Source organism: Neofelis nebulosa, chromosome 11, assembly GCF_028018385.1.
Source record: "Neofelis nebulosa isolate mNeoNeb1 chromosome 11, mNeoNeb1.pri, whole genome shotgun sequence".
Classification (NCBI taxonomy): domain Eukaryota; kingdom Metazoa; phylum Chordata; class Mammalia; order Carnivora; family Felidae; genus Neofelis; species Neofelis nebulosa.
Genome location: NC_080792.1, coordinates 36,400,499 through 36,427,845, shown reverse-complemented (window position 1 = coordinate 36,427,845; position 27,347 = coordinate 36,400,499). Strand labels below are relative to the sequence as shown.

At 36.1% G+C, this 27,347-nt stretch overlaps 1 protein-coding gene across 14 annotated transcripts in view; it reads left to right on the top strand.

The window, feature by feature from the left end:
- KIAA1328 (KIAA1328 ortholog) overlaps positions 1–27,347 on the top strand; it is a 365,569-nt gene that overhangs the window by 217,493 nt on the left and 120,729 nt on the right. For 13 of the 14 annotated variants that reach the window (XR_009250976.1, XM_058692244.1, XM_058692242.1 and 10 more), the window contains one exon: positions 3,952–4,059. The exons of the other annotated variant lie outside the window; for it this stretch is intronic. Coding sequence is in view for 12 of the 13 variants with exons in the window: in XM_058692244.1 (XP_058548227.1) it covers positions 3,952–4,059 (108 nt within the window). In the remaining variant the exon portion in view is untranslated. The remainder of the gene's footprint in view (positions 1–3,951; positions 4,060–27,347) is intronic. 14 annotated transcript variants of the gene reach the window in all.

Sequence of the window (27,347 nt, the reverse complement as noted above, 5' to 3'; positions counted from 1 at the left end):
CCAATGGAATATTAATAAGGATTGCATTCAACCTGTAGATTACTGTTGGTAGTATGGACATTTTAACAATACTGATTCTTCTAATCCATGAACACAAGACATTTTTCCATTATTTGTGTTTTCCTCAATTTCCTCAGTGTCTTATAGCTTTAGTGTACAGATCTTTTACCTTCTTGGTTAAATTTATTCTAAGTGTATTGTTTTTTTTTTTTTTTTTTTTTTTTCAACGTTTTTTATTTATTTTTGGGACAGAGAGAGACACAGCATGAACGGGGGAGGGGCAGAGAGAGAGGGAGACACAGAATCGGAAACAGGCTCCAGGCTCCGAGCCATCAGCCCAGAGCCTGACGCGGGGCTCGAACTCACGGACCGCGAGATCGTGACCTGGCTGAAGTCGGACACTTAACCGACTGCGCCACCCAGGCGCCCCTAAGTGTATTGTTTTTGATGCAACTGTAAATGGGATTGATTTATTAATTTATTTTTTAGGTAGTTCATTGTTAGTGTATAGAAATGCGTCCAATTTTTGTATGTTGATTTTTGTACCCTGCAATTTTAGTGAATTTCTTCTTTAGTTCTAACAGTTGTCTGATAGCATCTTCATTGTTTTTTATACATAAGGTTATGCCATCTGCAAACAGAGAAGATTTTACTTTTCTTTCTGATTGGGATATCTTTTATTTGCTTTTCTTGCCTAATTGCTCAGGCTGGTACTTTCAGTATTATGTAGAAGAAGAGTGACAAGAGTGGACATCCTTGTCTTGTCCCTGATCTTAAAGGAAAAGTTTTCAACCTTTCACCTTTGAATATGATGTTAGTAGTGGGCTTGTGATATATGGCCCTTGATTATGTTATGTTCTTTCTATACTCAATTTCTTGAGAGCTATTATCATGAAAGGATGTTGGACTGTGTCAAATGCTTTTTCTGCATTTTATTGAAATGATCATATGATTTTTGTTTTTTATTCTATTAATGTAGTAAATTCCCTTTGACAGTATTTTGTTGAGATTTCTTTTCATCTATATTAATTGGAATTATTGACCTATTTTTTTTTTCTTGTGGTGTCCTTACCTGGCTTTGGTATCAGTATAATGCTGCCTTATACAATGAATTTGGGTGTGTTCCTGCCTATTCAATCTTTTGGAAGAGTTTTAGAAAGATTTGTATTAATTCGTCTTAAAATGTTTGGTAGAATTCACCAGTGAAACTATCCAGTCCTGGATTTTTCTTTGTCATAAGATTTTTACTCACTGATTTAATCTAATCCTTAGTCATTTTGGGTCTGTTAAGATTTTCTGTTTCTTCATGATTCCGTTTTGGAAGGTTCTATATTTCTAGGAATTTATCATTTCTTCTGGATTATCCAATATTTTGGCATGTGACTGTTTATAGTAGCCTCTTATGATCCTTTGTGTTTCTGTGGTATCAGTTATAATGGCTTCTCTTTCATTTCTGCTTTTTTTTGGGAGTCCTCTCTTTCTTCTAACAAACAAAAGTTTGTTAATTTTGTTTATCCTTTCAAAAAACCAGCTTTTCGTTTCAGTAATCCTTTCTATTATTTTTCTAGTCTCTTATTTTTGCTCTGGCCATTGTTATTTCCTCCCTTCAGCTAACTTTGGTCCTGGTTTGTTTTTCTTTTTATAGTTCCTTGAGGTGTAATTATAGGTTGTTTATTAGAGATCTTAATTTTTTTCTTTTTAAAACATTTTTTAATGTTTATTTATTTTTGATATGTATAGATAGACTGTGAGTGGGGGAGGGGCAGAGAGAGAGGGAGACAGAATCCCAAGCAGACTCCAGGCTCTGACTTTCAGCACAGAGCCTGATGCAGGGCTCAAATTCACGAACCACGAGATCATGACCTGAGCCAAAGTCAGATGCTTAACTGACTGAGTCACCCAGGCACCCTGAGATCTTTCTTTTTCCTTAATATAGACATTTAAAACTATAAACTTACCTCTTAGAACTGTTTTTGCTGCATTTCATAAATTTTGGTATGTTTCTATTTTAATTTGCTTCAAGATATTTTTTAGTGTCCCTGTTGATTTCTTCTTTGACTCACTGGTTGTTCAGGAGTGTGTTGTTTAATTTCCACTTATTGTGAATTTTCCCATTTCCTCCTGTTACTGACTTCTAGTTTTATAACATTATGTTTGGGAAAGGTATGATTTCAGTCTTATTCAATTTGCTAAGAATTGTTTTGTGACCTAACATGATCTGTCCTGGAAAATGTTCTGTTTATACCTGAAAAGAATATGTGTTCTGCTGCTGTTTGACGGTATGTTCTGTATATGTCTATTAGGTCTATTTTATATAAAGCACAGTTAAAGTCCAGTGTTTCTTTAACATCTGGATGATCTATCCATTGTTGAAAGTAGGGTATTGAAGCTGTTATTGAATTATCTGTTTCTTCCTTCAGATATATTAGTATTTGCTTAATAAATTTAGGTGTTGCTGTGTTAGATACACATATGTACAATTGCTAACATTCTCTTGATGAATCAACCTTTTTATTATTATATAGTGATTTTCTTTGTGTCTTTTTACAATTTTTGATTTGTCTATTTTGTCTGATAGAAGTATAGCTTTCCTGCTCTCTGCATTTACCTACCTATGTATGTGTCACTACCAAATATTATTATAAAATTCTAAGTTCCTAGAGGGTAATTAATCTAATTTTTTTTTTTTGGTAAATGATTATTTATTTTTGAGACAGAGAGAGTGAGGGAGGGACAGAGAGAGAGGGAGAGAGAGAGAATCCCAAGCAGGCTCCATGCTGTCAGCTCAGAGCCCCTGGTGGGGCTCACTCTCACAAACTGAGATCATAACCTGAGCTAAAACCCAGAGTTGGACACTTGGCCAACTGAGCCATCCAGGCGCCCCCTACATATTTTTCTTTGTTTGCTACTGTGCATAATTAGTTGCAGTTATAAGAATGTCTTTGACAATGATGGAAATGATAATGCCATTTTAATAATATTTTCCCCTCTTCCTGGTTTTATTTCATAGTTAAAGAATATACTTCTACAGATTTCATTTCTAAAAATGAGCCAGAGAATATTTCTAAAAAAAACTTAGAAAATGGGTAGAAAAGGTCACATATGGGTAGAAAAAGTGCCAGTGGTTAATTGCCATCCAGACTCTCGTAGAACATGCTAATTTCTTTCTCTGCCTTCCCTCCTCAGCACATCGAGGATGGGGCTAGTTAGCATTGCTGGATAGAATTTCTTTCAGTTTCTAAGATCTAAAGAAAACACATTGGTCAGTGAGACATAGCCCCAGCTCTTTGAATTGACAATATGAGAAATATTTGCCTTTTATGGATATATTGGGCATGGTCAGTGATACTTAGTGTTACTAGAATTCCCATTAAGACTCTGATAATCAGAATACACTTGCTTAGGAGTGAATAGAAAGAAACTTGAAATTTCTAATGAAGGAACTTAAAGTACTCCTAAAGCATCTATAGTGTTGAGGTTTTGAATGATATTTTGACCAACTCAGTGTTCTCCAACTCCTCTGTAAATAAAAAAAAATTGAAATTCCTGTAAAACTGATTTGTGTCTATTTTATTTACATCCTGTGTGTATTTAGGAAGTGCCCATTTATTTTGACAGATCGAGGTTGTTGGGTTTTTTTAATGTTTTGTTTTATTTTTGAGAGAGAGAGAGAGACAGAGACAGAGCATGAGCTGAGAAGGGGCAGAGAGAGAGGGAGACACAGAATCCCAAGCAGGCTCCAGGCTCTGAGCTGTCAACAAAGAGCTCAAACTCATGACCTGAGCCACAGTTGGACTCTCAACCAACTGAGCCACCCTGGCGCTCTGACAGATCAAGTTTTAATTTGAAAACAATTGTTTGAGGTCTAGCTGAAAGCATATGGTCCTGCAAGGGTTACCATTCAGTTGCTTAGGTTCCAAGGATTAGAAAGCCTCTAATTTTTTTTTCCAGGTTAAGAAATCAAGCTGTATTTAAGTCAAGAGAACTCGTTGCTGCTAAAGAGTTTACTAAACCCCGAGAACTCAATCTGGATATGAATGGGGATGACTCTGGACCAAGGTAAACCTGAGTTATGGGTGGGTGAAAGCAAGCACATGTAGGATACAGATATTAAGACAAAAATATTAAGGATATGTTTGGTATGTTTTTACAGCTTTATATAGGTCCAGTTTTCTGATAATATAAATAAATACATTCTTACTATAAAATTTTTAACAATACAGAAATGTGTAAAAAATAAAAATCATTCATGATCCTACCATTCAGAGATGATCCTTTGAGCCCTCTCCCTCTACCTTTCTTTTATAATAATATATTCTATTTTGAGTAATAGAGATTATACTTATGCTGAATTTTAATTTTTGCTTTTCACTGTAACATATTTTCTGATGTCATAATTTATTTTATGAAAACTTGATATTAATTCATTCAACAAATATTTATTGTATGACAAGTATTGCTCAATATTCATCTATTAGCCTATTATTGTATAATATAAGGTTTTGCTATTATAAATTATGCCTTGAAGAGCATTGCTAGAATAAATTTTTTACTTTATCTCTACCCATGTCTTTGGTATGGATTCCTATAAACGGAACTACAAACTCAAAGTGCATATCAATACTTTTAAGATTCTTGATTCACATGGCCCAGTTGCTTTCCATAAAAGTTAAATCAGTTTTCACCATCAAAGCTATGTTTGAGAATTCTCTTTTCATGAAATTTGAAGAATTTTTGGCCATTATTTGTTCAAAAAAAATTTTTTTTTTACCTTTTCTCTTTCTTCTTTCCTTCTAGATTTCATTTACAGGTATATTAGATCTTTACTGAAGTCCCTGAGTCTGCTAATTTTTTAGAATCTTTTTTTTCCTTTTTCTTCATTGTGGATAATTTCTATTGATCTGTTCTCAAGTTCATCAACTCTTCTGTTATTTCCAATCTGCTGTTAAGCCCATAGAATGATTTTTTTAAATTAGATATTGGATTTTTCAGTTTTAGAATTTCTATTTGTATCTTTGTTAAAATTTCTATTTCTCTACTGAAATTTCCTATTTTATTCATTACAATTCCTTTATTCATTATTTTTCCTTTAAAATGCTTTTCTCTAACACCTGGTTTATCTTGGGGCTTCTCTCCATTGGTCAGCTTTAATCTTGAGTATTGGTCATGGTTTCCTTTGTACACTTAGCAGTTTTTTTATTGTTTCCTGGTACTGGGAATGACTCTAGAATTCACTTTTAGTCCTCTAAACAATGTTAATTTTTTGTGTGTGTTAGCAAGCATTTAACTTGACTGAATTCACATTCCAAGCCCTATCTCCCTTGCGAGTGAAAATCACTGCCGAGCCCTTTGAACTTTAACTCGGATGGATGCTTGAGTCGGCCTCATTCATGTGTAGTTCAGCGGTCAGCCCAAACTGGCAGGGTTGTTACACAGAATTTGAGGCTCTCTCTCTCCCTCTCTCTCTCTCTCTCTCTCTCTCTCTCTCTCTCTCTCTCTCTCTCTCTCTGTCTCTCTCTGCCCTCTCCAGGGTTTTTTCCCTTTTCAAGTGCTTTGGTCAGCTCAGATTCTGTTCTCTGGGTCTTTAAGACCGGCCTTCAGCTGAAAGCCATTAAAAAAGAAATTGAGAACCCTCCCAGTGCCACTGCATTCTTCAAGTGCTGATCTTCTTCCAGTTTCTGCTTGTTTTCCGTGACTCTTCAGTGCTTCAGTGCTGTTTGTTTTCTCCCCAAGTTTGTATTGTTAACTATGGGAGTTTGGGACCTATAGAACTCTTCAGCTGTTATTAGAAGCAGAACCAAAGAATTCTCATTTCAGACAATTTTGCCGTCTTTTAATTGTGATAAAATACACATAATATAAAATTTACCATCTAAACCATTTTTAAGTATATTTACATTGTTATGTCATTTTTGCCATCTTTTATTTGTGATAAAATACACATAATATAAAATTTACCATCTAAACCATTTTTAAGCATATTTACATTGTTATGTAACCAGTCTCCAGAACTTTTTTATCTTGCAAAACTGAAACTCTATACCCATCAAACTACTGCACATTTCCTCTCCCTGCCAGCAGCTGGCAACCACCTTTCTGCTGTTTCTGTAAGTTTGATTACTCTAGTTACCTCACATACATGGAATCACATAGTATTGGCCTCTTTGTGACGTGCCATAATCTATTTTTTATTTAATTTTTATTGTTTTTGATAGCAAGCATACACATACTTTAAAAAGTCAACCAGTAGGGGGCGCCTGGGTGGCTCAGTCGGTTGGGTGTCCGACTTCGGCTTAGGTCATGATCTCACAGTCTGTGAGTTCGAGTCCTGTGTCGGGCTCTGTGCAGACAGCTCAGAGCCTGGAGCCTGCTTCGGATTCTGTGTCTCCCTCTCTCTCTGCCCCTCCCCTGCTCATGCTCTGTCTCTGTCTCAAAAATAAATAAAAACATTTAAAAAAATTTTTAAAAAGTCAACCAGTTCAACAAGACTTCTGCAAAATAGCAACTGACTGTACATTGGAGCAGCGGTACTCCCAACTTTCACTCCCTAGAGAGATGAAGTTTTGACTGTTTTAGATGTTTCTTCTTGTAACTGTTTCTTCTAGCATTATATCCTTATTTCTGAATAACAGACTTATGTGGGCCTTGGTTATTGACTGTCTGCTATGAAAGATGATGATTTAGCTCTCATAGTTAACCATCTATCTGCTCTCTCTTTTTTCACCATTCCCTCCATTTCTTCCTTCTCTCCACTCTTCTCCCTTTTCCCCTTCCGCCTCTAATGTACATACCCACACATGTTCTTTCCTTCTGTCCTCTCAGTATAGCTATATCACAATATATTTACAATCAGACTGTATATATTTTATACACAGCAGGGTCATGTACTATATGATTACAATATTTAATTTTTATATAATTGTTTTCTCTAAAGCTTAGAAATGCCTTATTTAATTTTCTTTGTAATAATTCATTTGTTAGTTCACTCAGATATTTATAGTTTCCCATCGGGTGTTAGATACATCCTAAACTTTGGGGGATACAGCAGTGCACAAAACACAAAAATTTCTGACCTTGTGTAACTTAGGTTCTCATGTCTTGTCATTCCCAAACCTAACCAGAAACTTTAATTCTCTGAATGTTTAGACACATTAATTATTCTGTCATATTTTCATTGCATTCTTTTGTTGCTATATTCCCTTCTTTCTGCTTTCTTCCTTTCTTCCTTTTTTTTTTTTTTTTTTTTTTTTTTTAAAACGATATCCCTCCTGGGGTCCTCTGTAATCCTGCTTATATATTTACTTGCTTGCTTATGGTAGAAGAAAATATATAAAATGCTGATAAGCCAAAAGAAGAAATTAACACATACCCATAATCTTATCATCTAAAGACAATCTTAGTATATAACTTCTGGATCTCATTTCTTTGTGAGTGAGTATGTGATGTGTTGATATTATACATTTTGTTTCATATTCTACTTTTTTTAAATTGAAGTATAATTAACATACAGTATTATATTCATTTTAGGTGTACAATATAATGATTCAACAATTTCATACATCACTCAGGGCTCATCAAATCAGAATACTCTTAATCCCCTTTATTTCACCCATCCCCCACCCACCTCCCCTCTGGTAACCATTAATTTGTTCTGTATATTTAAGAGCCTGGTTTTTTGGTTTGTTTGTCTCTTTTTTCCTTTGTTCATTTGGTTTATTTCTTTTTTTTTAATGTTTATTTATTTTTGAGAGAGAGAGAGCACAAGTGGGGGAGGGACAGAAAGAGACACAGAATCAGAAGCAGGCTCTAGGCTCTGAGCTGTTAGCACAGAGCCCGATGTGAGGCTCAAACCCACGGACTGCCAGATCATGACGTGAGCCAAAGTTGGACGCTTAACCGACTGAGCCACCCAGGTGCCCGCCCCCCCCACCGTTTGGTTTATTTCTTAAATTTCACATGTGAGTGAAATTATGTGGTATTTCTCTTTCTATGTCTGACTTATTTCACTTAGAATTATATAATACTTGCTAGGTCCATTTGTGTTGTTGCTAATGGCAAGATCTCATTGTTTTCATGGCTGAGTAATATTCCATTGTGTATATATACTACATTATACACACACACACACACACACACACACACATACATACATACATACTACATCTTTTTAAAAATTTGAATTCCCATATAGTTAACATGCAGTGTTATATTAGTTTCAGGTATACAATACAGTGATTCAACAATCGTATACAATATTCAGTGTTTGTCAAGATAAGTGTACTCTTAATCCTTTTCACCTATTTTACCCATCCTCCCACCCACTTCCCTTCTGGTAACCCTCTGTTTCTTCTCTGTACTTAAGGGTCTCTTTGGGGGTTTCTTTCTTTATTTTTCCTTTTCATTTGTTTTGTTTCTTAAATTCCACATATTAAGGAAATCATAAGGTATTTCTCTTTCTCTGCCTGACTTATTTCACTTAGCATGATACTCTCTAGATCCATCCATGTTGCTGCAGATGGCAAGATTTCATTCTTTTCTATGGCTGAGTAATATTCCACTGTATATATATGTACCAAATCTTTTCTATTCACCTATAGATGGACACTTGGGTTGCTTCTGTATCTTGACTATTGTAAAAAATGCTGCAGTAAATAATGCTGTCTTTTTGAGCAGGTGTTTTTGTTTTCTTTGGGTAAATGCCCAGTAGTGGAATTACTAGGTCATATGGTAATTCTATTTTTAATATCTTGAAATATTAAATACTATTTTCTACAGTGGCTGCACCAATTTGCATTCCCACCAATGGTGCATGAGGGTTCCTTTTTCTCCATTTAGCCAATACTTGTTATTTCTTGTGTTTCTGATATTAGCCATTATGATGGGTGTAAGGTGATATCTCCTTGTGGTTTTGATTTCCATTTCACTGATGGTTAGTGTTGTTGAACATCGTTTATGTGTCTGTTGGCCATCTGTATGTCTTCTTTGGAAAAATGTCTATTCAGGTTCTCTAGTCCAAATTTTAATCAGATTATCTGGTTTTTTGGTGTTGAGTTCTGTAAGTTCTTTATATATTTTAGGTAGTGATCCTTTTAATAAAATGATTATATAGTTTTTATTCTCTCTCTTATTAATGTGATGTATCATATTGATTGATTTGTGAATATTGAACCATGCTTGCATCTCTGGAATAAATCATACTTGATAGTGGTGAATGATTTTTTTTTAATGTAGTGTTGTATTCAGTTTGCTAATATTTTGTTGAGAATTTTTGCATCTTAGTTTATCGGAGATATTGGCCTGTATTTTTTTGGTTTTGGTTTTGGTTTTGGTTTTTGGTTTTCAGGGGTCAATGGGTTGGTTTCTTGTAGTATCTTTATCTGGTTTTGGTATCAGGATAATGCTGGCCTCGTAGAATGAATTTGGAAGTTTTCCTTCCTCTTCTATTGTTTGAAATAGTTCGAGAAGAATAGAATTCTACCAAACTCTTTAAATGTTTGGTAGAATTCACCTGTGAAGCCATCTGGTCCTGGAGTTTGTTTTTTGGAAGTTTTTTATTTACTGATTCAATTTTGTTGCTAGTAATCGGTCTCTTCAATTTTTCTGTTTCTTTCTGATTCAGTTTTGAAAGGTTATATGTTTCTAGGAATTTATCTATTTCTTTTAAATTGTCCAACTTGTTGGCATATAATTTTTCATAATATTCTCTTATAATCCTTTGTATTTTTGTGGTGTTGGTTGTTACTTCTCTTTCATTTTTGATTTTATTTATTTGAGTCTTCCTTCTTTTTCTTGATGATTCTGACTAAAGGTTTATCAATTTTGTTTAACTTTTCAAAGAACCAGTTCCTGGTTTCACTCATCTGTTCTATTGTTTCTTTAGCCTCTATTTCAATTATTTATGTTCTAGCTTTATAGTTTCCTTCCTCCTACTTGCTTTGTGTTTTGTTTGTTCTTATTTTTCTAGCTCCAAAGGTGTAAGATTAGGTTGTTTATGTGAGATTTTTCTTGTTTCTTGAGGTTGGCCATAATTGCTACAAAATTCCCTCTTAGAACAGCTTTAGCTACATCCCAAAGCTTTTGGACTATTGTGGTTTCATTTTCGTTTGTCTCCATGTATTTTTTGATTTCGTATTTGATTTCCTGGTTGTCCCATTCATTGTTTAGTAGCATGTTATTTTTCCTCCACGTGTTTGTTTGTTTTGTGTTTTTTCCCAGTTTTTTCTTGTGACTGATTTTTAACTTCATACTGTTATGGTCAGAAAAGATGCAAGATATGATTTCAATTTTTTTAATTTATTGAGACTTGTTTTTTGGTGTAACATTATCTATTCTGGAAAATGTTCCATGTGCACTTGAAAAGAATGTGAATTCTGCTGTTTTGGGATGGAATGTTCTGAATACATCTGTTATGTCCATCTGGTCCAATGTGTCATATTCCAGTTTATTTTTAGTTATCCTTTGCTAAATTTCAAAAGAAAAACATTTTTTCTCATAAAAAGTAAAACATCCAAAGAAACATCAGAAAAAATTAGTCATCTTTTATTCCTTATTCTGTTCCCTATCCTATCCTGGTTGAATTAGTGCTAGCACACTGATGTGTATCCTTCTATATCTTTCTTTATGCCTATCTATATCTATATCATATATATATAACATCAATAAACATTTGAGATAAAACTGACCACATCGCTTGTTAATTACCCCCGAAACACACTTAACAGTACTTAATGGTTATCTATCAGATTTTTAGATATAGAACTGTAGAAAGCAGAATAATTGCTCTCCAAAGATGTCTGTGTTCTAATCCCTGGAAACTCTCAGTATGATACCTTACATGGCAAAAGGACTTTGCAGATATGCTCAAGGGAACAGACTTTGAGATGGGGGGATTATCCTGGATTATGTGGTTGGGCCCAGTCTAATCACAAATCCTAAAAAGTGGAGAATATTTTCTTTCTGGGTCAAAGAGATGGGATGGAAGGAGAAGAGATTCCAAGCATAAGAGTAACTTAACTTGTCATTGCTAGCTTTGAAGATGGAGGAAGGAGGTCACAAGCCAAGAAATGTAAGTAGCTTCTAGAAACTTAGGACAGTCCTCAGCTGACAGCCAGCAAAGTAATGGGGGCCTCCAATTGCCAGGAAACTAATTCTGCCAACAACACAAATGAGCAATGGAACATTCTCCCCTAGAGCCTCTAAAAAGGAACATCGCCCGGCCTCTACCTCAGTGTTCACCCAGTGAGACCTGTGTCATACTCCTGACCTACAGAACTACAGAGTAACACATCTATGTTGTTGAAGCCACTAAATTTGTGATAATTCATTATAGCAGCAATAGAAAACTAATACAAACTTGTTTTTTATAAAGGCATAATAGTCTGTGGTTTCTGTATGTACTATAACTTATCTAGCACTTTTATTGTTGGACATTCAAGTTGTTTCAAGTTCTTTACTATTATGCATAAGGTTACAGCAGGCATGACTGTACTTATATTCTTCTGTTTTAGTACTTGTGTATTTTAAGAATAAATTCCCCAAAATAAATAAGTCAAAGGCTATTTTTACATAAAGATATTTTGGTATAATTTATAGTTACAAATTACAATAGTCCCTGCCAATTTTATTTTCTAAAAGATTGTAGCAATTCATACTCCTGCTTGTAATTTATGAAAGTTTTCATCGCTGCTGTTCAGGTAAGGGTAGTGAATGCTTTACAAACTAGTGCTGCAGTCTGAGAGATGGATGTACTTTTAAAGTTTAGGTGCACTGGGCATGCATGGCCCACATTCCAATTATGACAAAAATAAGGTAAGACAATACACTACTTCCAAAAATATTTCCTAATATGTCTTTTATAATACCATAGACCTTTTAAAATGTTAATCTACATTGTAAGAGTTTGAATAAACTCTGACAACTGCCTGCAAAGTCTGACTGTCTTTGGAAAGCCAAGAATTCTTACTCAACAGTGTTTAAATAATTTAATCTAATGTGAGATTCAAGGAAGTAAAGGTGATGAGTTCATCTGTCTCCTTGATTCAGTTGACTATGAAAATGATATTATCTCCACTAACCCCAGAAGGAGGTAGAGATGGGGCGAGGGAAAATACATACAGCTTGAGCAGCCTTCGAAGAATTGTTTAAACCAAAATGTCTGTTGATTTCACAAAATATAATCAAGAATTGTTGTGGGAAATGACCTTCTTTCTACCTTGCAGGCTCTTTGATTTTTGCTGGTAGAACTCCCTAGGTAAAATTTAATTTTAAGCTAAATTTTGTTTATTTGGAAATTTAGATTATCTTAGTATTAAAAATGTGCATTTAAAATATTAAACTTACTCAAGTGAGGCATTAAGAATTTGAAACTAAAATAAATGAGATAATGAGGAAGTGAAAAACATCTTTTTTATAATTAACAACTCATTTTGAGTTAATTATATACAATTACCAAAATCTAATTGCAATTTATTTTCTATTATCTGTGGGAAGAATCACAGGCAAGGGAGCTTACATTGCTGCCTCCTGCATAAATGCTATAGAATGAAAATAAATAATACGTGAAACCTTAATGACAAATAAGAGCAAATAGTAGGGCACAAGCTGAGCCAAACCATTGGAAGATAATTATCACATGAAAGATGATAACAACTTAAAAAGTCACAAGAACTCTGATTGCTTATAGGTTCTCTGGTCTGTTTTTTAGTTAATTTGATGTCTGTTGGCTATGCAAAGATGACCCTTATGAAGTAACATTAGTCCTGTAATTATGCAAATTTCTAAAAATCTGACCATTTTTGTATTTTTACATAATACCGAGCAATAATTTTTTATTGAACATCTATTATTATTTAAAAAAAAAACTGGCTTGCGAAGTACTACAGGAAATATACAGAATCCCCTACCAGAGGGTACTTTAATAGTAGAGTAAGGCAAATATACCAATATTTATCATCTATTAGATAATATAAGGGCAACACAAGAAATAGAAAGAAATTAAGAAAAGGTTTTTGGAAGTGGTAATATTTGAAATAAGTTATAAAACATAAGGTAGAATTTTAATTGGTTAGGGGTATCTATGGATGTGTGTATGTGTCTCAGGTGGGTGAAGACTTGGAGAGAGTCTGAGTGAAGGAAGAAAAGCACACAGTATGTGAGGGCACCATAGCAAGTATGCTTTAGTTTTACCAGAAGAGTAAGGGAAAGTGAAACTAAAGATTAAATTTATAAGTTAGGTTAGATTATGAAAAGGTTTAAATATCAAGCCAAAGGTTTTGGACCTTTGTGATTCGAACAATAAACAAGGCAGGAAAAAGAACTGACTTGTGATAAAGATGATTAATTTGCTGTTAAAGACCATTGGAGTGAGGGTCCAGAGTACCAGGTTTTAGCCTTTCCAGTAATTAACCATGTGACTTTACAGATAATGCTGTGCTCCTCCGTCTCCTTGCCTATGAATGGGAGAGTTCAACTGGATTTTTACTGGGTTTCTTCCATCTCTAACATTCTTTTCTCTAATTATTAAACAGGTTGGATTTCTAGGCTAAGCCTACCTAGTGTATAAGTAGAAATTTGAATCTAATCCTCCTAAGAGAAATTGAAGTTAGAGGTTTAGACTTAGGAGTCATCTAGATTGGTGTTGACCCTGTAGGAATGGGTATTAATTTCTGAGAAAAAGTTCAAAGAAATGTAAACAGAACCTTAGAAAATGTGTAGATGGGAACCTGAGAAAAACCAAGAGTGGCAATGTGAAAAGTTTTCAAAAAGCGGGCTGGTGCTGTTCATGGAAATAAAAGAGGAAAAGCAGGAATGTTACCTTGGAAAGAAATTTGGTTGAGAGAGTATAATTTTGAGGAGAGGAATGACCTAAAATTTTTATAATCCTGGGAAGTGGCTAGTGAAAGAAAAGATTGCAGGAAATGAACAATTGATGGAGCACAGTCCTGAATAAGATAGGGAGATCAGTTTCTATCGCTGGTCAACTTCTCCCTTATTTGTTACAGACTTCTCTTTCTCTGCTGGTACCTGCACCCACCCCTTGTTTCTTTTTTCTACACATTCTTTCTATGTGACCTTATCTAAGCTCTTGGCTTTAAATATCCTCCGTATGCTGCTGACTCCCAAATTTGTTTCTATAGGCCTGACCTTCCCCCCCACCCCCAACCATTAAACCCTGTCCACTAAACTGTCTGATAGACATCTCCCAGATAACAAAGCTAAAACAGAAATCTTATTTCCCTTTTCCAATCCCCCCAGTCCACATTCACCCTATCCTAGACTCTGTTTCAGTAAATGCTAGCTACTCAAGTCAAAAAGTGTCCTTCACTTCTCTCCTTCCTTCTTTCTCCCCTCCCAAGCAATCTGTAAGCATATTCTTTTATTTCTGTTCTACCTCCAAAATGTATGTACTCCTCCCACCATAGTACAAACCTTGGCTTCTGTAAAGAGTTCTGTTCTTACCCTCATACAATTTATTTTCCATAGCAGATGGAAAGATCATTCAAAAATAGCAGTCTACTGCTCCCTGGCCTAAAATTCTTCAAAGACTCCTTGATGCATATAGAATAAAATCTCAACTCCTTGGCTATCTTAGAATGTTCTACATGATCTGGCTTCTGCTTAGCTCATTTCATACCACTCTCCTTCTTAAACATTTAGTGACCCTTACTTAAAATTTAAACTTCTTACCATGGCCTTTATGCTTTTCTATCTTGACTTTGCACTTTCTTCCTTAAATCCTATGTTCCAACTGCATTGGTTTGGTCTTCTTTCAGTTTCTAGTACATGCTGCATCATACCTATAGCTGTTTTTAGCACTCTTAATTCTGTTCCTCCTTGTGTTAACTTTTTTAGACGAGAGCTTAAATTTTGTCTCCTGAGAGGGTACTTTCCTGGTCACCTTATGTGAAACATGTGTCTGTCATTGTTCCCTATTCCAGAATTCCAAAGTCTCATTTGCCACCACCCAACTTTAAGCTTCATGAGGGCAAGGATCACAACTGTCTTGTTATATATGATATATTATAACACATCTTCTATATGTTATGAATATTGTATATTCAGCCTATAGTATGTGGTCATAAAATATTGGTGCAATGAATTTTTTAAAATCTCAGTCTTCTCAGTAAAGTATGAAGTGAGTTCATCTACTACAAAAGGTGGCAGTAAAGACAGTGTCTGGGAAGAGGAAAGAGATTCTTGGAATAATCTCAGGGGAAGGTTTAATAAGAAGTCATCAAAAGGTGATGAATGAGAAGTATTGTATCCATAATAGAAAAAAATAACTCAAAATGATCAGGTAAACTACCCTAAGATGCAACTCTCAGAAGAGTAAACACAGGCAGCCAATACATGTATCAAATCTTCTCACAACTAATCTTGGGAAAGTAAAAATTAAAAGCAACAAAAAGGTACCACTTTTTAAATTAATAAACAGGCAGAATTCAAAGACTTAATAATATCAAGAGTTAACAAGAGTGCAGAAACAGATATTTTAATGCACTCCTGTTAGGGATGCGGATTGCTAGAACCATGTTGGTGGTCAATTTGGTGATATCATTTTACAGTCATTTTTAATTATCGATGATAATTGACACAGCAACTCCCCTTCTAATTACCTACCCCTACCTTCTAACTTCATTTCTTTCCTCTTTTAAACTCACAACCTTTTGGCCTAAAGAATTGCTCATGTAAAAAGAGAACATTTCTCCAGTGTCTAGGTCAAAGTTCTTTAACAACCTGACTGATGCACATGGGTGGGGATCTCTGCTGTCTATCATAGATACCCTAGAAGTCATCAGTAAAATTGTAAAATTGGGTTCAGAGACATCCCATTATAAAGCATAACTAAAGTAAAATGAAAAAAAAAATGTTTGCTATTAATTGAATGTCACACAGCTTCAATAATAGAGGAAATTTCAGGGATTGGACACTGATCTTCCTATCATCTCTCACATCCTTTTGAGCCATAACTAAAAAAACAAAACAAAACAAAACACAAAAAACAACTGTTTCCTTTTAGTACTTTCTTCTAGATCCACATTTCAGTCTTTTAATCATTTACCTTTTTGAAAAATAGGAAAATCATCACTTAAACATAGAATTACCATATGACCCAGCAATTCTACTCCTAGGCAACTTTCATCTACACCAAGACTTCTGCGTGAAAATTCAGAGCAATATTATTCATACCAGCCAAAAAGTAGAAACAACCCAAATGTCTGGCAACTGATGAATGGATAAGCAAAACACCATATATCCATACAATGGGATATTTGGCAATAAGAAGTACTAACGCATGCTGTAATATGGATGAACCTTTAAAAAAAAAAGCTAACTGAAAGAAGGTCTCACAGAAGACCGTGAATTATATCCTCCATTTGTATGACATGTTCAGAAATGGCAAATCTATAGATACAAGCTGTGAATGAGTCATAGTCTAGTGCAGGGAGAGGGGAATGAGGGGCAACTGCAAATGAGCATGAGGTTCCTTTCGGGGGTGTTAGAATTATTCTAAAGTTAGATTGTGGCAATGGTTGCACAAGTCTCAACTCACTAAGAATTACCATAAATGGGTGAATTCATTGTATATAAATTTATCTCACTATAATTTTTAATTTTTCCCTCTATTTTTGGTACTGTTCAGTATTCAAAATAAATTAAATACAGCTAAGAACAAAAGAAATGTTACAAAGTGTCACATGCTCTTAGACCATATCAGCCTTCTTCTCTTCCTCCTCAAGGTTTTTTTTGCCTACATACCCCTTCCTCTAGTTGCTAATTGCTTTTTTAAACTTAATTCTCCAACATAACATCCTATTCTGTCTTCATAACAGATGCAATACTGAGACAAGTAATAGTAAATATTCAGATCCTTTTTATGAGAGCTGTGTCCTGGTGAATGATAATTTGATTTTTTTTTTAATGTTTTTATTTATTTCTGAGACAGAGAGAGACAAAGCATGAGCAGGGGAGGGGCAGGGAGAGAGGGAAATACAGAATCCGAAGCAGGCTCCAGGCTCTGAGCTGTCAGCATAGAGCCTGATGCAGGACTCAAACTCACAGACTGTGAGATCATGACCTGAGCTGAAGTCTGACGCTTAATCGACTGAGCCACCCAGGCGCCCTGATAATTTGATTTTTAAAAGTCACATATAACCAACAATTTTGAAAAGATAAATTGGTGATAAATATAATTTATGGAATCAAGTTTTCTTCATTTTAAGCAATAAAGAAGGGAGCATTTCACTAGTCTGGTGCCTAGTCTGTCCATGCCTGAACTTGACCTTGTTTAGTCTTTAAGAGCAAAGCTTCATTCTTACATTCCATAGTAGGGTACATCCTTTCTCTACCCATGCTACAAACACTGGTTTTTAAATAACTAATAGACTGAAACATAAGGCAACTTAAGGTTCTCCCAAGCTATCGTCTATGCATGCTTTGTTACTTTGCATAATGATGGCATTCAAATAGGAAAAGACAAACCTACTGTCCCCTTGTATGTGGTGTAGCATGTCCTTCGAATTAGCTTCTTTGTGGGTAATATCTACATGTTCTTGACTCTAAATAATTTTTAATTATATTTGTCATCTTAATATGTAGTGAGTTTGTGGGATAAATATTTTCTAAAATGGCAATTCATAGATTCTCAGGATGTTAAATTAGTTGGCTGCATATCATTTTCCTAGGGTCTGATTTATAGGCATATGGGGTAGGGGGTAGCGAGAATCATCTACAGAAATTAGAGTAATTTCCTGAAGAATATTGCTGCTACCACTGGTTAAATATAAGGAGCTGGATAATAAATTGTATAATCATTTACATTTTATATGCTGCACACAAATGGATAAAGTTGTGGTGGTTTTTACCCTTCACTTTAACAAATGTACACAAATCTTTGTAAAAGTAATTTTCTACCCAGACAACATTAGTAGGATTGGGGAATTGGAAGTTTCATTGCTACTCGAGTCAGCTTGCTTTGATAACCTCATTCCAAGATTTATTTGTAATAAGAGCAGTTTGATTTCTGTTAATACAGTGACTGCCTATCCTTTTCCAATCTGAAATATATGGGTTCTTGTCCCAACATGGAACAAAGGTGACATCTTGCATATTGAACATCTTGCATTGTTTCCTGGGAGACAGAGAAAAACAATAGTCTTGGAAGTTTAGCTGGTTAAAAAGTATCAGGGATGCCTAGGTGGCTCAGTTAGTGAAGTGTCCAACTCTTGGTTTCAGCTCAGGTCATGATCTCACAAACTGTGAGTTCCATATCAGGCTCTGCGCTGACAGCATGGAACCTGCTTGGGATTCCCTCTCTCTGCTCCTCCTTCTCTGCCTCTCTCTCTCTCTCTCTCTCTCTCTCTCTCTCTCTCTCTGTCTGTCTCTAAATAAATAAACTTTTAAAATGTATCATTTATTTGTTAGCATCATTTTTACAAGCCCCAATAAATACAGATTAGTCTGAAGCCTAAAACTGCAATTTTAGTTGTCCTATCAAATCTTTGGTAGTATCCAAAGGACTGTTTCTGGACCTAATTGATAAGTCTAAGTCTTGATTTTTTTTTTCTTTCTACAAGTATGTAAGATTTTTCTTTGGAAGGAATCTGCAAACATTGCTGTGTTTCATTTATACAACTGAAGTAGTTGCACATAAGATATTTTGCAGTGGCAAGAGGGAGTAAGAACTAAGACAAAATGGATGGAAGCCAGAAACATTTACCAAAAATATCACATCGGCATATAAGACTTTTATATAACTGTAAAAGGGTAGAGGCAGCAAGGTTATGATTAGTAATTATTAAGTCAATTTTTTTTATTCTTGTATTCAGAAGCCCTAAGAGTTCTCTCTAAAAGGATATACAGTTTTTCATTGCCTTGCCGTAAATGGTTTTTATTTTTAATTAGCAATAGCTTCGGCTGGCTTTTCTAACTGCCTGGATATAGTTAAAAAATTGATTTTTGGATTCAAGACAATTGAATACACAAAGGACAATCCCATACAAACACAAAGGTTTAAAAACAAGTGCATTCTTTTATTTGTAGAAGTATGTATGCAGGGACTTCCTGGGTAGATGGAGTAACTGGAGGTTTGTTTGAAGATCAGATGAAAAGAAACAATGACTGTGTTTCTGAGCATACATTTTGATCATAAAGTGTCTGAGGATATGGTTGTGATCTTGATTAGCCCATGGTTTGTTGTGGGTGGACGCCTGTCTCAGAAGGACTGGCTATTACATATGAAATAGTGCTAATTTTTGATAATCCTACAGAAAAAATTTCATATTGAACTCAACTCATTTGTTTTTCATATTGCTCCTGTGGTGAAGAGGGTTGATTTCTGTGTTGCTTTTGCTATTTGGCATTTTCTCCTTTGGTAAACAGTGTGTGCAAGCTTTAATCCTTTAACCTTGAATCTGAGCCCTGGGCTATTTGATGGAAAGAGAATCTTTCTTTGTTATATCATGTGACATGGTGAACGACTTTATTAGTCAGGGTCAACCAGAGAACAGAACCAGTAGGAGATATATTGGAGATATATATTACGAAATATATTGGAAAGAATTAGCTTAACACTAAGCAAGTCTGAAGTCCATAAGGCAGGCTGTCAGGAAGATCAGGCTAGAACTCTCAGGTACAGGCCGAAGCTGCTGTCTACAGGAAGGATTTCTTCTTTTTCAGGAAAGCCTCAGCTCTGCCTTTATGACTTTTAAAAACATTGAATCAGGCCCACCCAAATTCTCTAAGATATTATGGATTTTAATCACATCTGCAAAATACCTTCATAGCATTCCCTACATTAGCGTTTGACTAGTTTTCTGGGTAACATAGCCTAGCCAAGTTGACACATCAAAAGGACCACCACCACAACCCACCTAGTGTCCACTTAGTACCCATACACATTTCCGTCAACTATACTTAATATCCAAATAAAGATAATTAGAAAGGTATACTTCTACCTAACATGATACAATTATCACACATACAGCTTGAAAACATGCTAACCCCTCCCCTAGAGGAGGATGTGAAGTCTTTGGGTGATGGTCATTGTTCTTGATATCCTGTAATTTTAGTGCTGTGATGTAAAGTTAATTCTTATTTTTTCAATATTTTTTAAAAAGTCTATTTAGCGAGAGAGTGTGTGCATGCATGAGCAGGGGGAGGGGCAGAGAGAGAGGAGAGAGAGAATCCCAAGTAGGAATTCTCACAGGGGGCTCAATGTGGGGCTCAATCTCGTGAACCGTGACATCATGACCTGAGCCAAATCAGGAATGGGATGCTTACCCAACTAAGCCACCCAGGTACCCCAAAGGTAAATATTATTAATGCATCTTATGTTAGATGATAAAGGGATTAGAGGAAAGAAAAAAAATTTAATATACGTATACAAACATAACAAAGTAAGGGAGAAATACTCATAAATATTAGTCTTCATCTCTGCAACTGGCCACATGGCTGTAGCTGGTATTTATAACTATTTTTTTCTGTTACCCATTCTGTATTCCCTTTGCTATCAGGAAACACTTAAGCAGGTCATGGTTCTTTGTCCAGTAAGATGACCCATGCCTTCATTCCTGAGGGGGCAGGGCCATTACCATCATGCCTGAATTGGATTGTTGTAGCTTCCCATTGACTTTAATTATAGGACATAGTAACTAAGAGACACCTTAAGGGATTTCTTATATTGCTGACATACTCTTCCTTATCTCCATATGTAGTAGCAACCAACTTTCCTCTCAGATGGATCACCCCACCCTGTATAGTAACCCTCTTCTTTGGTTGTTAATTTAGAACCACGAAGAGCCCAAAGTGGACACATGGCATATCAACTTTCAGTTCAGTGGAATCCATGTTACATCTCCTTGTAGAAGTATTCCTCCTTTGGAACTAAGACCTCTAGAGCAAGAGATCCTAAGATCATGGGAAACAGAAGCAAAAATTTTGCTAATAAATCACTCAGGGTAATATGAGTAGAGCCACTCCCATTTCCAACCTTTATTTTTTGGACTTAGGAATCCTAGCTATGGGAGAAATAGCACCACATATTGGGGCACTGATTTAGAGCACCCTGGCAGACATTTCCCCAGCCCTACAAGGTATTCCTTCCTAGCTGGCACTATTGCTGAGACTTTAGGCTATTTTGCTGTACTACCAAGATAGCTGCTTCAGGATGATTGGGGATATGGCAACACCAATGACTTCCATTAGCATGGGCCCATTGCCGTATTTCATTTGCTATCAAGTAAGTTCCTTGATCAGAGGTGATGCTGTGTAAAATACCATCATGGTTGGTAAGGCTTTTATAGGTCCATGGATAGTAATTTTGGTAGAAGCATTGTGTGCACATAAAGAAAACCCATATCCAGAGTAAATGTTTATTCTAGGAACATATATCTGCAGCTCCATGACAGCTACGAATACCAGATACCTATAGTCTGTCAAGTGAAAAAAAGAATATATGGGGGCGCCTGGGTGGCGCAGTCGGTTAAGCGTCCGACTTCAGCCAGGTCACGATCTCGCGGTCCGTGAGTTCGAGCCCCGCGTCAGGCTCTGGGCTGATGGCTCGGAGCCTGGAGCCTGTTTCCGATTCTGTGTCTCCCTCTCTCTCTGCCCCTCCCCCGTTCATGCTATGTCTCTCTCTGTCCCAAAAATAAAATAAAAAAACGTTGGAAAAAAAAATGTTTAAAAAAAAAGAAAAAAAGAATATATGGCTAGAATGAATGGTGTGGCACTAGAATGACGTTGGAGACATTAGTATATATTCATTTACTTAATCCTCTCAGGCTGCCAAAACCAAATACCAAAGATCAGGTGGCTTAAACAACAGAAATTTGTTTTCTCACAGTTCTAAAGCCTGGAAATGTGAAATCAGAGTGCCAGAATGTTTGGGTTATGTTGAGAGCTCTCAGCTTGTAGATGGCCACCTTCTCCTGCATCCTTACATGGTGGAGACAGAGAGCAAGCAAGCTCTCTGGTGTCTCTTCTCATAAGTACACTAATCCCATCATGATGGCCTCACTCTCATGACTCCTCAAAACCTAATTACCTCTCCCAAAGGCTCCATCTCCAAATACAAATACCATCACATTGGGAGTTAGGGCTTTAACATATGAATGGGGGGACATAATGCAGTCCGTAGTATTTGTGTGTATGTATACACTTATGAATATATACAAAAATAAGTATAAATATAGGTTAGTACACATAACATGTATTCCCTACCTATGTCAGCTGAGAGGACCTATGAACGGTGATCCCCAGTGGCAAAGCCCACTTAGTACCCAGATCTTAGTTTCTAAATACCATTCTCCAATAAAAGAAACTAGGACTTCTGAGATAAATGGCTAATTATTGGGATGGGGCTAAGAAAAAGAGAGATGAGCCTGGATGCTGAAAGGAAGAAGTGCTCAAAAATCAAAAGGATGAGGACATGTCAAAGAGGCAGAGAAGCCAACCTGAAAGAGCTTCCAATGGCCAAACCCACGACAATTTGAGCAACAAAATAATGGTGTGATCTGTTACAACCCAAAATATAAAATAAGTACAAATGAGTCCATATCAATATAAATAAATGATAGAATGAATAAACAATTATAACAAAAGAGACAAATGTTCCTGCATAAGAATTCCAAGAAATACTTCTCCTTCTAGGAGGTAGAGCTTAGTACCCACTCCACTCGAGTGTGAGCTAGACTTAGTGGCTCAGACCCAAGGTATAGGATATGGAAAGGGAAAATCACACTTTACAGTAGATAAATATGGTGAGCACTACCTTAATCACCGAGGTTAACATCACCAATGATTAGTCGTGTTGATATCATGTAACCCTGGATATAATGTGATAAGGAGGGAACTTCACCTCTGCAGTATTCTTCCCGAACACTTACAACGTTGTACTAATCATGGGGAGAAAAACAGGCAAGTCCAAATTGAGGAACATTGTACAAAATACCTAACCAGGCCTCAAAACTGGTCAGGTATAGTCATGAAAGACAAACACTGAGCAACTGTAGCACACATGAGGAAACATGGTAACTAAATGCAGTGTGATACCCTGGAACAGATCCTGGAAAAACAACAGTTTAGGCATAAGTGTAAAAACAGATTAAACACTAATAGTCTAGAGTTTAATTAATAGTAATGTGTCCTCATGCACCCCCATGTTTCTAGCAGCACTGTCAACAATAGCCAAGGTATGGAAAGAGCCCAAATGTCCATCGATGGATGAATGGAGAATGAATAGGTGGTGTATATATATACAATGGAGTATTACTCGGCAATCAAAAAGAATGAAATCTTGCCACTTGCAACTATGTGGATGGAACTGGAGGGTATTATGCTTAGTGAAATTAGTCAGAGAAAGACAAAAATCATATGACTTCACTCATATGAGGACTTTAAGAGACAGAACAGATGAACATAAGGGAAGGGAAACAAAAATAATATAAAAACAGGGAGGTGGACAAAACAGAAGAGACTCACAAATATGGAGAACAACCTGAGGGTTATTGGAGGGGTTGTGGGAGGGGAGATGGGCTAAATGGGTAAGAGGCATTAAGGAATTCTACTCCTGAAATCATTGTTGCACTATATGCTAACTAATTTGGATGTAAATTAAAAAATAATTTAAAATAAAATTAAAAAAAAATAGTAATGTGTCCCTGTCAGAATGGCTAACATTAACAACTCAGGCAACAACCATGTTGCTGAGGATGTGGAGATAGAGGAACTTATTTGCTCTGCTGGTGGGAACGCAAACTGCTGCAGCCACTCTGGAAAACAGTATGGAGGTTCCTCAAAAAATTAAAAATAGAACTACCCTACAACCCAGCAATTGCACCACTAGATATTTACCCAAAGGATACAAAAATGCTGATTCAAAGGAGGTACATCACCCCAATGTTTATAGCAGCACTATCGGCAATATCCGAAGTATGGATCGAGCCCAAATGTCTATCGACTGAAGAATGATAAAGAAGATGTGGTATATGTATACATGTATACATACATACATATATGTATGTATACATGTATACATATATACATATATATGTATATATACATATATGTATATATATGTATATATACATATATATTGTATATATATGTATATATATATGTATATATATATGTATATATATATAGTGGAATATTACTCAGCAATCAAAAAGAATGATATCTTGCCATTTGCAACAACATAGATGGACCTTGAGTGTATTATGCTAGGCAAAGTAAGTCAGTCAGAGAAAAATATCATATGATTTCACTTATATGTAGAATTTAAGAAATAAAACAGATGAACATGGGGAAAGGGAAACAAAAATAAGATAAAAACAGACAGGGAGTCAAACCATGAGACTCTTTTTTTTTTAATGTTTATTTTTGAGAGAGAGAAAGAGAGCGTAAGTGGAGGAGGGGCAAAGAGAGAGAGGGAAACACAGAATGTGAAGCAGTCTCTAGTCTCCAAGCTGTCGGCACAGAGCCCGATGTGGGACTTAAACTCACGAACCATGAGATCATGACCTGAGCTGAAGTCAGATGCTTAACCGACTGAGCCACCCAGGTGCCCCAAGAGACTCTTAAATACAGAGAACAAACTCAGGGTTGCTGGCAGGCTGTTAGGTGGGAAGATGTGGCTAAATGGGTGATGGGCATTAAGGAGGGCACTTGTTGGGATGAACACTGGGTGTTATATATAAGTGATGAATCACTTAATTCTATTCCTAAAATCATTATTACACTCTTTGTTAACTAACTTGGATTCAAATTTAAAAAAAAGAAAAGAAAAAAAAAAAAAAAAAGGGAGAGCGCCAAACCATAAGAGACTCTTAAAAACTGAGAACAAACTGAGGGCTGATGGGGAGTGGGAGGGAGGGGAGGGTGGGTGATGGGCATTGAGGAGGGTGCCTGTTGGGATGAGCACTGAGTGTTGTATGGAAACCAATTTGACAATAAATTTCATATTAAAGAAATAATAATAAAAATAAAGAAAAAAAAGAAAAGAAAAAAAATTGTGAAAAAAAGTAGTAATGTGCCAATGTTGTTTTCTTACTTTTGACAAATGTATCATACTATTTATTATAAAATGTTAATTTTAGGGGAAGCTTGATGAAGAGTATGAGGAAGGTCTCTGTAATATCTTTGCAACTTTCCTGGAAATCTAAAATTATTCCAAAATAGAAACTATATTTTCAAAAACAAGAAGGTATAGAGTATTATGCAAATGAATCAGAGAAATCATAGGTTTTTAAAAAATAAATCATGATTTTACAACATTAATTATTCAATATCTGTACAGTGTGATCTAAAGGGAGCTGTACTACTTTAGCAAAAAGATGGGATTTTAAGCAGAATTTAGTCGCACTGAATCCCACTGACACTTAAATGTCAGGTGTTTTGTTTTTTATTTGCTTATTTATTTCCTTATAAAATGATGCACGGGTTTGTTAGCAGGTAGTTGAAGGTGTCCCTATGTAGTATTCTCAATTTTCCATCTGAGGCAAGAAGTTAGATGATCTGCTTGAATGTGGTAGGAGCATGAGGAAGGTACAGGGCTGAGTGGCAGTGGCATGGAAGGTTTGAAGAGTAAAAGAGGCTTGAAATTGCTGCCACCAAGAGCTTAAAAGAGGGAAAGAAAGCTAACCAGGAAAACAAAAGATATCTGGGGGCCCTGCATTGTTCAACTGACTTTAGAAATGTAAAATTCAACTTACGATTTTCTTTTTTATGGTGTGAAAGCCATATGAATTCAGTAGAAAATGTACTTTGAATTTTGAATTTGGATCTTTTCCCAGGCCAGCGATACATCCTACGATCCTCTCTTGTGGTGCTGGACAAGGGCAGCAAGCCGCAGCCCCCAGTCCGCCATGCAGTCACAAGGGTAAACAACGGACACCCTCACAACCATTCTGTTTTTCACTTTCAGTACAGAAATCAATAAATTACATGAAATATTCATAACTTTATTATTTTAGGATTTGTTTTAGATAATTTGGCCCTACTGCAGGCTAATGGAAACATTCTGAGCTTGTTAAGGCAGGCTAGGCTAAGCTATGATGTTCAATAGGTAAGGTGTATTAAATGCTTTTTGACGTACTATATTTTCAACTTATGATGAGTTTATCAAAACATAACCCCATCATAAGTTGAGGAAGATCTGTACTGAATTTATGCTGCCTTTGTGAAAAGTTAAGTCTCGGGGCACCTGGGTGGTTTCAGTCGGTTAAGTGTCCGACTTCAGCTCAGGTCATGATCTCATGGGTCATGAGTCGAATCCCTGGGTCAGGCTGTGTGCTAACTGCTCAGAGCCTGGAGCCTGCTTTCAATTCTGTGTCTCTGTCTCTCTCCACCCCTCCCCTGCTCGTGCTCTGTCTCTGTCTCTCTCTCAAAAATAAATAAACATTAAAAAAATAAGTCTCTTAGGACATTGAAGGGGCGATATATGTAGGGAAAATATACACAAGTGTGGAATTTCATAATTCTGGAAATGGATTACAAGGCAGTGTAGTACAATAATTTAATATCTCTAGCTCTGCAAAGAGACCTGAGATCACATCTCAGCTCTCCCACTTATGAGTTGTACGGACTTGGGTAATCATTTAACCTTGCTAAGCTTTGGTTTCCCCAGCCTTTCTTAAGAAAACATAAGGTTTGTCAGACTTAAGAGAGGAATCATTCTCACGTGTTATTGCTCTACTGGAGAGCATTTGTATAAAATCAAAGAGAAAGGGAAACTGGAAATCTTATTCCACTTTAAGAATTCTTGACTGCCTATTGTTAGCTTCATATCCTAAAAGGAGATGAAGGAAACCAGTAGAGTTGTCATGTTCAGCCTAGTTCATCACAAATGAAAATTGGTGGTAATCAGATGTGTGACCAAAACTTAAGAAAGGCAGAGGGGCACCTGGGTGTCTCCTTAGATTGAGCGTCCAACTCTTCATTTTGACTTGAGTCATGATCCCAGGGTGGTGGGATCAAGCCTTGTGTTGGGCTTTGTGCTGAGTGTGGAGCCTGCTTGAGATTCTCTCTCTCTCTCTCTCTCTCTCTCTCTCTCTCTCTCTCTCACCCCTCCCCCTCCCCCTCCCTCTCTCCCTCCCTTCCTTCATAACCCCCTGCTGCTCTCCCCCTTACACTCTCTACATAAAATAAATACATTAATAAGAAAGAAAGAAAGAAAGAAAGAAAGAAAGAAAGAAAGAAAGAAAGAAAGAAAGAAAGAAAGAAAGAAAGAAAGAAGAAAGAAAGGCAGAAAAAGAAGAAGCATAATTTTCTGGTCTGAGACCCAAAAGGGTAAAAGTCCAAAGAGCTAGGAAACTATCAAGAGTATAATTCTGAGCATGTAAACATAAATT